This window comes from Prionailurus viverrinus, chromosome A1 (assembly GCF_022837055.1).
Source record: "Prionailurus viverrinus isolate Anna chromosome A1, UM_Priviv_1.0, whole genome shotgun sequence".
Taxonomy (NCBI): Eukaryota; Metazoa; Chordata; class Mammalia; order Carnivora; family Felidae; genus Prionailurus; species Prionailurus viverrinus.
In genome coordinates, this window is record NC_062561.1 from 67527849 (window position 1) to 67543708 (window position 15860).

A 15860-nucleotide genomic window follows, 5' to 3' on the forward strand; every position below is an offset into this window, starting at 1 on the left:
TCTCTACTGATGACTCTTTTTTCTAGCAAGGCAGCAGTACTGTGACAACTGATTTTATAAACAGTACAGCAAGTTTTTCTGACAGTCCAAAAAGCTCACCGTGGTGCTTTCAGTTCACTTTTTACTTCTCCACAAGTTATTTATGAACAACGTGTAAGGGATGCTGAGGAGTCCCTTTCAAGGTTGAAGAAACAAAACAATAGTTCAAACCTCTCCCAGCCTCCTGCTCCACAACCCTCAGCTCCTTACTCACGCATATCCCAATTCAGGAGTTTAGATGTGCGAAGTCATCTACATGTGGGCAAATTAGAAATCCTAACCCTTTGGGGTGCCTGGGTGGCTCAGTCGGTTAGGCAGCCGACTTCAGCTCAGGTCATTATCTCACGGTCTGTGGGTTTGAGCCCTACGTGGGGCTCTGCGCTGACCAGCTCGGAACCTGAAGTCTGCTTCCGATTCTGTGTGTCCCTCTCTCTCTGCCTCTCTCCTGCTTGCCCTCTGTCTCTTTCTCAAATAATAAACATTAAGGGAAAAAAAAGAAAAGAAATCCTATCCCTTTGAGCAATTCCAGATTTTTGATTGGGGGGTACACAAATATGTCTCTCAGTTCCATACGTTAATGAGCACAAGAAACTTCCATCGGAAAAAAATAAAATTGACAAAAGAGGTTAGTCCATTTGCTTTTCTCCTTTTATAGTACTCTGGCCCTAACTTAATCTGTAAGGAAAAAATAACGATATGCATTTGTACTTATCTTATACCGGATGCCTAAATAAGTGAACACACACACACCACTGCAGGATAACCAGTCACGTGAGGTGAACACAAAGGCCACAACCCAGTATTAACTTTGCACTTTCCTGAGAGAATAAACAAACACCAGTATCTCCTGACATCGGTGGCCCACTTTCTTAAAGCCGAATTAACACACTGAAAGCAAATAAACAAATTATTTATCTGGAATCCATTACAGTCAGTTCATTCAGCCAATTGTTAGGTCACTATTATTAGGCATGAAGAAACAGAACAACTATCCACTCATCTTGTTTCCAAAGTGAAGGGTGAAATTCTAGATAACCTCTACCCATTCTGCTCGCGTGGAAGGGAACTGAAGAAACTGCCTGGTCATATTTTCCCCTAAACTCATGTTTGACTCCGGTCATACAGGCAGCCATATTCTGCCCACAGGGATTAAAATATACCCAGTCAAGATGTCAGCGGCTACCCATTCCAAGTACTATTCCAGTTTAGAAATCCACATAACCTTGTGTGAAACGCCAGATATTCTGGGACAACACTGTGAATAATTCTTTAATAAAGAATCTAATGTCTCAAACATAATAAACTACAGCAATGATTTAAAATTCTGCACTAATACTATAAAACACAAGACTCCAGCTATAAAAAAATGGAATTTCTAAGCTTTAAATTAAAAAAAAAAAATAGGTTTTTGCAATAAGGTGCCCTTACAGTATATCCCTGAAATAATATAGATCATGCTGCCCTCTTGTGCCAGACGTAAAAAATAAAACAAATTCAGGAAAACATGGTTTATGCTGAATATAGACATAATCTTCTAATTTCTGAATTGCTTCCCTGTATTCCCTGCGCGTTAAGATCTGATAGAACAGAAAGGACAGAAGACAAATGTTGATCATGGAAGAGGCAGGTGTGGCCCTCAGTACAGGAACACACACAGACCACATCTAAACAGGTGCTCCTCAACTCAAGTTGTTGCAATCAGAATGTGCGGAAAATGCCGGGACAGCTGAAAACGTGCAGCCCTTTAACAGACGCACAATACGGTCACCAAAATACACTGAGAAGGGAAGGATAAAAATAAAGGAAGGAAAAAAGAGGAAAAGAAAAGTAGCTTTTTGCCCTTCTAAGACAACACGCTTAGCTGACTGAAATTTTACCCAGTTTAAGACTGATTGGGTTATGAAAAAAATCAGTGGGTAAAACAGTACTGCATTATATAAGCAAATAAGTTAACTCCGTGCAACCATACATGGGTTCAAAATGAAGAGAAACTTAGTCGTGAAGCCTGGAAAGACGGCGCCTTCTTAAAAACCAGAGCTCTGGAGTGCTTAAAGAGCAGCCAGAGAGACTTAGCCAGCAAGAAGGAACATGCACTGTCCGGGTTCACCTTGTCCTTCTCCCTAAATCCAAGTCAGAGAACCTGGGACTTTTGGGCCAGGGCAAGGGGCAGCCAGTGTTTCAGGACCCTTCACCAAAGGCCTGGTTCTCTGCACAAGGTCAAAGGATCTCCCACTGATTAACAAAATGGGAGAAGCAGGAAAAGGGAATCGGCCCATCTGGGGTGGAAACACCCACGAACAAATGTAAAAAGAGACTTCCACAATCTGGATTGGGTTCACTGGGAATATTCCAGCACAAGCGGGAACTGAAGGTGGCTACAGAAGAGAACCCTGGCAGACATCTGCAAATCCAAGCCAGGCTGTAGTGTGTGCAGATGCCGTTGCCACCCCGGGCCTCACTTGCGGGAGACTACACCCATCCCCTCTTTTCCAAACTCCGAGATGCTGTCAGGACCACGAACTCTTAGGAAACTTACTGACATCTCCCTGAGAAGGTGCTCTGGATAACTAAGTACTGAGAAGAGAATGATATGCTTCCTGGATTCTCCATGCTGCTCGGAGGGCACTCTGTAACTCGGAGTGGGATCACTGGGCACAGATGTTTAACTTAAAAATCAAGCCTGCCTAGGGGTGCCTGGCTCACTCAGTTGGTTGAATGTCTGACTCTTGGTCTTGGCTCAGGTCATGATCTCACGGTTCAGGAGTTTGAGCCTTGTGTTGGGCTCTGAGCTGACAGTGAGAGCCTGCTTGGGATTCTCTCTCTCCCTCTCTCTCTGCCCCTCACCTCCCTCCCTCCCTCCCTCCCTCTCTCTCTCTCTCAATAAACTTTAAAAAAAATGAAGTATGCCTACCCTTCTACTATAGAGGGGAATTGCTTTTTTAATATCATAGAACCATTAAAATATAGATACGATCCATGATGTTCCCTATGAAGCACAGCTTTGGTGTGTTCTTCCCATTGGTTTAAAAACTATAAAAATGATATCCAAATGGAAATTTAAAATCTACCACTTAAAATACTTTTCTAATTAAAAAAAATTTTTTTTTAATCTATCACTAAAAACAGTAAATAATTCATGCCCTCTGAACATTCTGGACAAACTGGGCCTGTCTTTGGAGTGCTTATTTGGGTTTCTATTTTCTTGAAGGAAAAGAAGCCCTGTTAACAGATCCAGGAGGGGGAGAGCAAGATAAACACTAGTGTGTGGCTCTAAGATTAGCGACCTTGAAGATTTAGACTCGGTCCCAAATCCTTGAATAATAAATAAATCAGCATATGGAGAAGCCTACAGGTCTTGAACAGGAAGAACCTGGTTAACTGTGGCCATGAGCATTCAGAGGCTGTGATAACAGAAACGCAGTCCCACTTAATGCTCTCAACTTTATGACCACAGTTTTCAAATTAACTGGCAAAGTGCGGCAACTTCCCGGCTGTCAGATGCGTGCGCCCTCCAGTCTCCTGACCGCGGCTGTAACAAGACTACAGATGAGTTGGGGCCTCTTCAGATCACCGTTCCTGTGCTCTGCACCCGGCCTGCGCTAAACAAACGTGCTGAATAAACAGCCCCAAATGCTTTCCTGAACAGTCTTATTTAATCCTCACGACAGCCTTGTGAAGCAGGAAGGGCAGCTGGCATTTCCATTTCACAGGTGAGGAAGTTCCGAGACGCCATGCGTCACTGTGGCCAAGAGTCATTAGGTGCTGACCACGGGCCAAGCACTGCTCTAGCCTGTGTGAATGTACCGATCTGCTTTATTCCCACACTGCCTGGATAAGGGAGGTACAAAGAGTATCCCCATTCTACAGCTAAGAATGCTGAGGCACAGAGAAATTAAGTAACTAGCACCTGAGTACTCACAGAACCATAACCAGCTACTATGATCAGCTAGCACAGGTGTGAGCCCAGGCAGCCAGATCCACAGTCCACACTTCTAACCACGACAACATCCCGCTTTGAGAGTCACCTGCCCAGCGATATGTACACCTGTGGCCTGGGTCACACGGCTAGCTAACAGCCAGGCCAAGCCTACTCCTGTGCTCTCTCCAGCCTCCCTCCCTGCCTGGATGGGTCCCCTCAATCCTCTCCTGCATCAACCAAGCCGCCCTAGGCCTGAACGGTGGGAGCACGTGTTGATGAACAAACTCTTCCTGGGGACCCAGGTCAGGAGGCCACCCCCAGCAGCAAGACATGTCAAAGACCTCAGGGTGGGGCATCAACCACTCAGACACCCTCCAGGTGTGCTCACGTTGAGGAACTTATGTGCGACGTGCCACAAAGCCTCCAATTATGGAAACAAAAGTCCACTTTAAAGCTAGAGTGAGGAGCTTCTATCGAAGAGGATGTGTACACTTCAATCTTGGGTTTTAATTAATTTTTCATTACAATTTTAGGTATACCTTCAAGTCCAGGATGACCTAGTTTAATGCCACACGATGCAGTCAATGTTCTGGCAACTGGTCAACAACATTTAAACGCTCCTGCATCCAACGAAGGGTGTTTCATATGCCCCACAACAAACAGATTCCTAAACCTGTTTATTTTCCACACGCACGTAAATCGGAATAGAAGCTTGCATGCACCTGGGGTGCCTAGGTGGCTCAGTCAGTTAAGCGTCTGACTTCAGCTCAGATCATGATCTCCAGATTCAAGAGTTCGAGCCCCACATCGGGCTCTGTGCTGACAGCTCAGAGCCTGGAGCCTGCTTCAGATTCTGTGTCTCCCTCGCTCTCTGCCCCTCCCCCACTAGCACTCAGCCTCTCTCTCTCTCTCTCTCTCTCTCCCAAAAACAAATAAACATTTAAAAAAAACTAAAAAAGAAAGAAAGAAGCTCGTATGCACCCCACATTCAGATTTTGTCAGGTAGTAGAAAACTGTCAGTGAAGCTTTTTGTGGACAATGAATCAACACACACAGTGATTTCTTCCAAGCGTCTCCTCCATTCTCAATGCTGAAACGTGATCAGACACAAATGGTGTCAACGAGGCAGATTTACAAAGAAACCTGGTGTCTGACTTACCTATTGGGTTTCTGTCAAAGAACAACACTGGAGCTCTCAAAATGGACTCAAACATTTTGTTGTGCAAAGCTTGTGAGGAATTAACAAGGACGTAGAATACCAACAGAGATCTCGCTATGCCAAAAAGCACAGTAGCCACAGTTAAACCTGAAATAAAGAAACATCACTCAGAGCACAACATCCCCACCTTTTCTTTGGCCAAGCCATAGCATGGCAGTTCTGTGTCAAAAGACATGTGGCTTCTGTAAGAGTGCAATGCATTTGCAAGATACTTTTATAAAGAAGTATATCATTTACTTTTCTCTCATTAAATAGGAAATGTAAAAGAAAATCAGGTGTAAATGATAATTTCATACTAGGCTTTCCTGATTCAATTACAAGTTCTATTAAAACCAAAGAAGAAAAAGATAATTACAAAAACTCGTTGATCTTCCCTTCTCCACATTTCAAGTTTTGCTACTGTATTTACACATCTCATAATCTAAAACTTCGGTATGCTCTCACACCAGCATGTGAATTAACAGGGAACAAGGGAAATGATGTGCCATTTCCTTGTAGAAAATGCCCAAGTGGCTTTAAAGAATATGAAAATACCATATTAAGTTGCAAGTAGAAAATCTCTCAACGGAAGTGCAAGAAAATACAAATTATACATTAGCATGAAATAACCTCGGTGAGCAACTAATCTCCAACACCAAGCATTTTATACAAACACAAAGCCTTTTTAAATGAACACAACTGATTTAAATTATAGATTTTTGTCAATGGCATAAATGAGTACCTATGATGGGCATAAAAATCAACATCATTTTCCTATCATCTCCTGAACTCCCCATGCTAAAGAGAGTTGGGAGATAACTTCTGTGAGTAATACTCCATCAAGTCCATTTTTACCCCTCACATGACACATCACTGTTGTCTCCACTCTGAAAGCTGCTCAGAGTCCTAACTGCCATCCAGAGGCGTTTTCCTGAGGCCCCCATCCTGCCTGGCTGTGCAGCAGAACAGCTCCTCCCTCCCCCTCCCCGCCACCGGGCCTCTCACAGCCCACCCGTGTGGAAGGGAAACAGCTCATGTATTCAGGGTTCTTTAGCAAGTGATCAACGAAATAAATAACCACACTTCAGTGAGTAGGTTTTCACAAAGATCGCTCGCTCTATCTTTGCGGAAAGCTTGTATGAGCGTTTCCGGCAAGAATATTTAAAATTTCAGATGAGGATTTCCTTTAAAAAGTATGTAATGCCACATATATTCTAAGCACTCTTGTGAAAGCAGAGCGCTGTGTTAATATTAGTCTGGCAAGCCAAATGTTAAATTAATCACACAGTTGGGGACGCGATAACATTGTGATCTCAAGGTACGAGAGAGAAGGAATCCTAATTCCCAGACACTGGATTTTTCCCTGCTCAGCTTCTCTCTTAAGTCATTAGTGAGGCCCAGGAGATGAGCAGGACAGGGAAGGGAGCTTTGCATACCTGTGAGGGAATAATGCTTTTATGTGGGGGAACCTCGCTGCCAGAGGATTTCATCCAAGTTCAATAAAAGCCAGGGTTTATTCAGACAGAATTGGAACAATCCGAAGCACAGGGTGGGGATCCGTTTCTAATCCCCTTGCCCATCCAAATAATGATATAAGATTTAGCTAAAGCAACCTATTAGAATAGACAATAGCCACATATTTCCAGTGGCTGATTTTCTGAATGCTCAATCCTGGTTTAACTTCCAAAATCCAGTACAGAGCAAATTAAGAGTCTTCATTCAACCTCTTTCTTCTGGTAGATTTTAAAAATAATTATTCTAATTAATTCACAGAGTAAATGCGACTCAGACTCTTAATCTGTTAAGACATTACTGAATTACTCCTGGAAGCCCTAGTTACTCACACAGGCTCATTGTAAGCACCTCAGACTCCGGATAATAAACTGAATGATTAAACTTTACCTGAATAAATTCCTAAGTACCAGTGAAGATCGAGCTTCTCAGTGACATTTTCTTTTCCATTTACCGTGACATTCAGGGCACTTTGTTCATTTGTCCTGTGAAAAAGGGGGGAAAAAAATATTAAGCTATTGACAGAATTTAGATGACTACAAAAAGAAAAAAATTAACCTCAATTTGGGAGACATGTTTTATGCTGGAAAGGATCCCAAGCATGCAGGGCCCCATGTACATCCTCTTTATACAAATTCAACTTGCATCGTGACACTTTCAGTTCTCAGAACTGTCTGTGTATAGACACTGAGGGTCAGATGTGGGAAGAGACCGGGGGAGGGTCACACTCCACCAGCAAGAACTTCAATGTCTCTTTTGCTCTAGGGAAACTAAGGGAGGATTAGGACAGGAGGCCCAACAAACCCGACTCTGTGGGAAAGAGAGGCTGCCTGCCAATTTGGGGGCACCTCATATCAGACCGGAAACAACTCACCAATAGGAGAGCCACCAGTCCTGGAGAACGTAGGCAACCTAGCACGAAGAAATAAACATAAATATCAAGCATCGCCTAGCACCTCAACTCTCTCACTCCCCCAAAAGGAACGTTGAAAGGCTCTGGAAATCAGACACGATTCTTTCAGCTCAGGTCTGAGCCAAACCCCACATCCCAGGTAACAACACCTCAAGTAAGTGCATGTTACATTTTAAAATCTTTGAAAGAGGGGCGCCTGGGTGGGTCAGTAGGTTAAGCGTCCGACTTTGGCTCAGGTCATGATCTCATGGCTCATGGGTTCAAGCCCTGCATCAGGCTCTGTGCTGACAGCTCTGAGCCTGGGGCCTGCTTCGGATTCTGTGTCTCCCTCTCTCTCTCTGCCCCTCACCCACTCATGCTCGGTCTCTCTCCCTCTCAAAAATAAACATTAAAAAAAAATAAATAAATAAATATTTGAAACACATCCTTCTTCTTCTAGAAGCTCTCTAAGAGCACACACAACACAGTAAACATCAAGTTATTTTGTTCCCCAAGATAGCATGTTTCAATGCAAATCCAAGTGGACTGAGTGATACGGTAACAGTGGCGTAAATATATACAGTAGAAGTCACACTGTAAACATCAAGCTGAGGCCACAAGACAAAATGAATGTCCTTACTTACCTGAGCAGCGATGTTTAGTAGAATAAGGAAAATGATGATGAACCAGTGAGCACCGGCTGTGAGGTAACTCTTGTAGGCCTTAAGACCAACTTTTCCTTCTGAGCGCCTCTCCTCTGACACTGTAACCTGTAGATTCTCAGTCTGGCAAGGGGAAAAAAGCAGCGAGAGATGAACCTTAACACCATACTCCCAAAACTTTGAAAGGTCAATGGTGTGCTCCGCTGGCAAAGCCATGAGAAAACAGACACATCTTACACACCGAGAGTGCAAAATAGTACAAGTCCTGCAGAGAAGGGTATAGAAGTATCTAGATGAACCACATATGCGTTCACCCTTCGGCCCAGCCATCCCACTTCTAGGAATGTATCCGCAAAAAGGAAATACTGTTTGTACGAGGTTACTCACTACTGCGTGATTTTGTTTGAAGCAGAACATAACCATTTCCAGCACGTGTACAACATACCCAATTCAAGTATAAATGCAGAAGCTTATTCCACGGTAATATACAAAATGATACGGATATCTCTGTAGATTATTTGTGCCACTAAATGATGGGAACATAAAACATAGTAGGAGCTCAAAATATTATCCAAATACAGTAAACGGAGTTCAAACAACAAGAGGGAGAGTTTGGACAGCAATGGATAACACGTGGTCTGAATTTTTTTGGTTCCTGAATTTCAAAGATTATTCTTCAGTCTGGAATGTGAGGGACTAATCCAAACCCTTACCAGAATCATCCAGGTCCCTAGATTTGGACTGTGAGAGTTTGGACATTGAGGACTACCTGTGCATATTTTTAAGGGAGATCTAGTATATTTCTGCACTTCTATCCGGAGAACTGAGAATGCATTGTAGACTCACATAAGCCAAAGATGTCCTTGGCTGCAAATGTCCATCGATGGATGAATGGATAAAGAAGATGTGGTATACATATACAATGGAATATTACTCGGCAATCAAAAAGAATGAAATCTTGCCACTTGCAACTACGTGGATCAAACTAGAGGATATTATACTAAGTGAAATTAGTGAGTCAGGGAAAGACAAAAATCATGATTTTACTCATATGATGACGTTAAGAGACAAAACAGATGAACATAAGGGAAGGGAAACAAAACTAATACAAAAACAGGGAGGGGGACAAAACAGAAGAGATTCATAAATATGGAGAACAAACTGAGGGTTACTGGAGGGGTTGTGGGAAGGGGGATGGGCTAAATGGGTCAGGGGCACTAAAGAATCTACTCCTGAAATCATTGTTGCACTATATGCTAACTAATTTGGATGTAAAGTTAAAAAAATAAATAAAATTAAAAATTAAAATAAATAAAATGTAAAAAAAAAAAAAAAAAAAAGATGTCCTTGGCTGTATGCTGGCCTCTATGGTTTCAAAGATGGATAAGATGTGGTTCTTGAACTTGTGTAAGAAAGGAAGATGGGAGCTAACTCTAAAGTGTCTGCTATGTGCCAGACCCTTCACACATGCTACTTCTGGCCTCTCACCAACCATCGGACAATGGGGCAAAATAATACCAAAGGTCACATGCAGCAGCAGAACATTCCACCACATAGGAAAAGTAGCTGACTTAACATGGACCACAGCAGGACTCAGTTGGAGGAGACTTCAAATTAAATGTCTGGATGCAAAAGGGTAGCCTGGGGCCTCCAGAGCAAGGAAGATTTACCTATGGTAAATTCAAGAGCCCTACCAGCAGCATGAGCCACCGACCCCCAGGAATTTATAGCAGTCCACCCACTACTGAGCCCCGCAAGCTCCTCCTCCATCCAACACCCAAAGGAGAACCCTAATCAGGCTTGCTCCCTTCATTCTACATTAATTCTACCCATTACATGCAACAAGGCCTTGGAACCTCAGAATCTACTCTGGGACAAATGAAGGTGTCAGGGACGGAGCAGACTCAAGATGCATGAGGACACAAGAGCAGACACAACCAGGCCGTGCTGCAAGAGGAAAACTCACATTCTGGCCCTCTGGACGGCCATCTTTCAGTGAGGGCCTGGAAGACTGCTGAGACCAAAGAGAAGACTCCGAGAAGCTCCGATTCTTCAGAGCGGGAGATCCTGGAGCTGGACTCTGGTCAGCCTCCTCATTTTCCTTCTTTAAAAGAGAACCGAAATCCACCCCAGATTTCAGAAACTCAGTGTAAGTCCCCTTCTGCACCATTTTGCCCTAAAATAAAAATAAAAGAATTTGATGGTTCATTTACATTTGATAACATTAAACTAATGCTAATCAAAAATACTTAACTGGTCTCACATTACAATTTTCCTAAGAAAATTATCTTTAGGTGAATTCTGGTTAACACATCTCATTCAATTCAACTGGACACAGAATGGAGCATTCCGTTCTCAGTCAAATCCTATGGTAGGTGCTGGGGGTCATATAAGAAATGTGTAACTCGGGGTGCCTGGGTGGCTCAGTCGGTTAAGCATCAGACTCTTGATTTCGGCCCAGGTCATGATCTCACAGTCTGTGCACAATCAAGCCCGCATCTGGCTCCACTCTATGAGCACAGAGCCTGCTTGGGATTCTCTCTCTCCTTCTCTCTCTGCCACTCCCCCACTCACACACACACTCACACACACACACACACACACTCTCTGTCTCTGTCTCTCTCTCCCTCTCCCTCTCAAAATTAAGTAAATAAACTTTAACAACAACAGGAAAAAAAAGTGTAACTACCACAGGCATTTAAAGCAGCAAAAAGATCAAAATAACACCAGCATTCTTCACAGAGCTATAACAAACAATCCTAAAATTTATATAGGACAGCGGTGCCTAGGTGGCTCAGTTGGTTAAGCATCCGACTTTGGCTCAGGTCACGATCTCACAGTTCACAGGTTCGAGCTCCACATCAGGCTCTGTGCTGACAGCTGGGAACCTGGAGCTTGCTTCGGATTCTGTGTCTCCCTCTCTCTGCCCCTCCACCACTCACGCTTGGTCTCTCAAAAATAAACAACTCAGGGGCGCCTGGGTGGCTCAGTCAGTTAAGCGTCCGACTTCAGCTCAGGTCACGATCTCACTGTGAGTTCGAGCCCGCGTCGGGCTCTGTGCTGACTGCTCAGAGCCTGGAGCCTGTTTCGGATTCTGTGTCTCCCTCTCTCTCTGACCCTCCCCCGTTCATGCTCTCTCTCTGTCTCAAAAATAAATAAACGGTAAAAAAAAAAAAATTTTTTTTTTAAATAAATAAATAAAAATAAACAACTCACCCAGCGGAGCTCACTGGTGGACAAATGGTTTGCTCTGACAGTAGTAAAGTTGGAAGTAATGTCTTCAGAAAAAAACAGTAAGGGGACCCCGAAACATCCAGATTCTGGCTAAATAGGCTGTTGGTTCTATATTCATAACCCCGCCAACGCTGGGATTTTACCTGACTCCATCATCCCCTCTGCACATGAAACTAAATGTTTTCCAGTTCGGGGAATCAGAGCGTCCTATTCCCAGAGGACTGCAGGAGTTGACACAGGTAACTGCTCCCAAGAGGCAGACACTCTGCACTCTCGTCATCTTTCTTAGGGCAGAATTTCATCTGATGTCGTGAGGATCTGAGCAAGGGCCAGCTGGAGCAGACCAGGGTTCATGACCGAGGTGCCGAGGCTCAGAGGTAAACAAGCCAAGGAGTGAAACATCAAACAACTACTAAGCCTGGAAAATTCTCAGTAACCCCCACCCTGGGACCCATGCTAGCTCTTGGGGGTTGAATGATGGCTCCACCAGAAAGACACATTCAAGGCCCAAACACGATACCTACGAATGTGACCTAATTTTGAATAGGATCTTTGTAGATGTGATCAAGCTGAAGTCATGCTGGAGTAGGGTGGACCCCAAATCCAGTATGACCGACGTCCTATTAAGAGGAAAGACTCAGACGTGGTGAACACCATGTGACAAGAGAGGCAGAGACCACGGTGTTGCAGTGGCAAGCTGAGAACACCAAGGACAGCTGGCTAACACCAGTGGCTGGAAGAGGTGATGAAGGATTCCCCACAAGAGCCTTCACAAGAGCATGGCCCTGCCAGCACCTTGATTTTGGACTGGTAGGCTCCAGAAGGGTGATGATGATAGACTTCTGTTACTTAATCCATGAAGTGTGTGGTAATTTGTTATGGCAGCTCCAGAAACTGATACACTAATCTGAGCCCATGATTCCATCTTCTGAACTTTACTGAGACTTCTAATTGCTTCTGCTGTTGCCCCTCCAGCAAACATCAAGAGAGGTCTTTTAAAAATTATTTTAACCTTTATTCATTTTTGAGAGACAGAGAGAAAGAGTGCAAGCAGGTGTGGGGCAGAGAGAGAGGGAGACACAGAATCTGAAGCAGGCTCCAGGCTCTGAGCAGTCAGCACAGAACCTGATGCAAAGCTTGAACTCACGAACTGTGAGATCATGACCCGAGCCAAAGTCACTTAGCCAAATGAGCCACCCAGGTGCCCCAAGAGGGATCTTTTAAAACCATGCATCAGACCACATCACCCCTCTGCTCTGATCTATCCAATGGCTCCCAACCCACTTCCGGGCCAGCCGCCCACTGCTCTGAGCCCACCTCCCTCACACTCTCTCGCCCACAGTGCCTCAGACACACGGGTCTTCCAGACATTCTTACAACATGCGAGGTCAGTTCCTTCCTTAGGACCCCGCCGCTGGACCCCCTGCCTCAACCCCCCTCCTCCAGGTGACTGCACGGCCAGCACCTTCATGTCACTTAGGTCCCCTGAGGCACCAGCTCCCTGGGGAGGCAGTCATGGTATGCGCCACCCCCTGCCCCACACATTACCCCTGTCCCCACAAGAATGGAAGCCCCACGATGGCAGGGACTTTTACTTATCACCGCCCCAGCTCTCACACATATGGGGCACACATAGGACCCTATGCCAGGAGACTAGCAACTGGCTACACGCAGGAATGCATGTCTCGACCAGGGGCGCTCAGCTTTCCAACCACGCTTCTGTCACTAATGGAAGACGCTCTTTGGGTAAACTGCAGAAGACAAATAGAAACGAGTATGTCTCAGTCTCCCTAATTTTCAAATAATACGCTTTGATTTACGCGGAAGAAGAGGAAAACAAAAGTTCTAAGTAAAACAGCATCACTATCCCAAGCAATTTTACTAGAACAGTTATAATTTAGAACTCTGAGGCACCAATTTTATATATTTAGAGTAATATGGCCTAGAGCAGAACAGTTCCATTTCTACATGTCTGGATTCATGCCTAAAAGCAGGAATACCAGCTCTGGGCAGGACAGGGTACAAAACGAAGGAAGGAGAGGGAGTTTGGCACAAACCTGAGAAGAGACCTGCTGGGAAGTCTCACCTTCAACACACCTGAGTGCTAGCAAGTCCCACAGATGTCTAGAAATTACTTACATCTTTCAATATCAGAATCTGACTTGCAGCTTTTAGGTACTGCAACTGATGAGTCACTAAGACTGTGATCTTCTCGTGCAAGGTTTGACAAATACACCTATAAATATAAAAGGTACAGTAAGCAAAAACCACGTTAATGGGGGTGCTCCAAATTGAAAAACACACATTTTCAAAACACATAGAGACAAAGACAACACACTAGTCAAAGATTTGTAGTTTAAAAACCAATATAAATACAGATACAAATCAAATACAAATGTAAATCACTGGGAACCTAACGAGGTCCTCGAATTTATCCACCAACTTGAGTCTAGTTCTGCTAAGAAATTCCAAAAAGCAGTCCAGTGAAGGAGACGCCAAGAGCTAACTAACATTTTTCCCCCCTAAAACTCAGCTTAACAATTATTTATATATTTCATGGTGAAAACACAATTGAGCAATAGTGAGATTCCAAAACCAGACTGAATGAAAATACTAGTGTTTCATCCCTGTGTATGACTGGGTGAAGGAGGGATCTAAGTTAAACAAAAATGTACATTTTTCTTAGTTTGCTAGGTAATTGATTTATGATGTAATATTAACCAAAAAAAAAAAAAAATCTTAAATTCTCAGTAACCTTCTTCCCAAAGTGCATTTTCTAGACACTTTCTAGACACACTTCCTAAATACTATTAGAAAACAAAGACTGGCATGTCCTCAATTAGTGTTTACAATATCCCCACAGTCCCATCCAGAACACTAAACCATCTTTCAGTTGGACTGAAAACCTTCTGAATATGAATACCAAAGAAGAGAATCCAAGGGGCCGAAATCATAGTGGAAATCATTCAACAGCTCAAAGGACACACCAGTCCTCTTAGCCAAGAGCCCCATCAGCACTCAAGTAGGTTTTTTACAGTAACTCCTCAAAGTGCTCCTCGTTTTAAATGCACACCCCTAGGAACTGCACTCCAGCCTGCACCCCACCATGGTCCACAACCTGTCCAGGTCAGCACATAGCCTGAGACGGGGCCATCTGACCAGAGGCAGGGCCCTAGGCATATGCTCTGGGTGACAGAGCCCCTTGCACAGCAAATCTCAGGAACGTGGGCCCCAACTCAACCTGCTGATGTAGGTCAGATCAAGAGTTCTGCAGGCACCCAGACTGCAGTTCAAATCCCTCTTACTAGCCTGGCGATGTCAGATGAGCTAACAGACCTCTCTCTGAACCTCAGTTCCTTCATCTCAAAATAAGGCCGATGACAACCCATAGGTATGTTCTAAGAACACTAATCCACTCAGTCAATGTTAGGTCCATTCTCCACCTACCCTAACCCACAAGTGGCCCTTTGGTTTGGACTCAGGACAGAAAAGTCCTCAGGGGACACTTCTGAGACTGGACCTGAGATCAGAAGCAAGACCCCAGGATGTAGGTATATATACTATTATTCCATTCTTTACATCCAGGAGGATTAATGTTTCCCTTTTGAAAGGTCTTGGTGTGGCTTTTATTCCTAAGTTTCCTGAGCGAGTAAACCCCTCTTCAGGCTTAGCGTGTTTAAGGGAACTGTTACTTCTTAATTCAAAATTCCCTGCTGGCAATCCCTGAAGACAGATGTTAACCACAACATCTGATGGGTTGCTGCGTCCAAGATGGGCCAATGCAAAACTTTTAAAATGTTTTCTTCCTAACATTCCACCAAACACGAGGAAATATAAAGAGAATTACAGGGGCGCCTGGGTGGCTCAGTCGGTTAAGCGTCCAACTTCACCTCAGGTAACGATCTTGCGATCCGTGAGTTCGAGCCCCGCGTCAGGCTCTGGGCTGATGGCTCAGAGCCTGGAGCCTGCTTCCGATTCTGTGTGTCTCCCTCTCTCTCTGCCCCTCCCCCATTCATGCTCTGTCTCTCTCTGTCCCAAAAATAAATAAACGTTAAAAAAAAATTTTTTTTTAATAAAATAAAGAAAAATAAAGAGAATTACAATGATGTTATCAGGTGATGGCTCTAAATTTTTCTAAATTATGTTTTTTAATCAAAATCTCTAGGAAAATACTCGCCAAATTTTTAACAGTAAAAATTTCCAAGCCATGCCATTAAAAAAAAAAAAAAATGAAGGATCAGTAACAAGTTATTTAACCTTTATCCTGTATAAGGGCTGTGTTAAGAGGGCACATGTACTGTGGTAGAGGGGATACAAATAAGACAGTCACTACCCTCATTCATTCAATCGACAGACTTCTGTTGAGGTACCAGGCACTCTAAGTGCCAAGGACATCTACAGGTC

General features: G+C 43.9%; 1 protein-coding gene across 4 annotated transcripts in view; it reads right to left on the bottom strand.

The window, feature by feature from the left end:
- The window catches only part of ABCC4 (ATP binding cassette subfamily C member 4), a 270180-nt gene that overhangs the window by 130046 nt on the left and 124274 nt on the right, over nucleotides 1–15860 (bottom strand). For all 4 annotated transcript variants that reach the window (XM_047871810.1, XM_047871800.1, XM_047871820.1 and 1 more), the window contains 6 exons: nucleotides 13596–13692; nucleotides 10189–10398; nucleotides 8205–8345; nucleotides 7543–7580; nucleotides 7059–7153; nucleotides 5118–5264 (listed from right to left, as the gene is read on the bottom strand). In XM_047871810.1, coding sequence (XP_047727766.1) covers nucleotides 5118–5264; nucleotides 7059–7153; nucleotides 7543–7580; nucleotides 8205–8345; nucleotides 10189–10398; nucleotides 13596–13692 — 728 coding nt within the window. The remainder of the gene's footprint in view (nucleotides 1–5117; nucleotides 5265–7058; nucleotides 7154–7542; nucleotides 7581–8204; nucleotides 8346–10188; nucleotides 10399–13595; nucleotides 13693–15860) is intronic.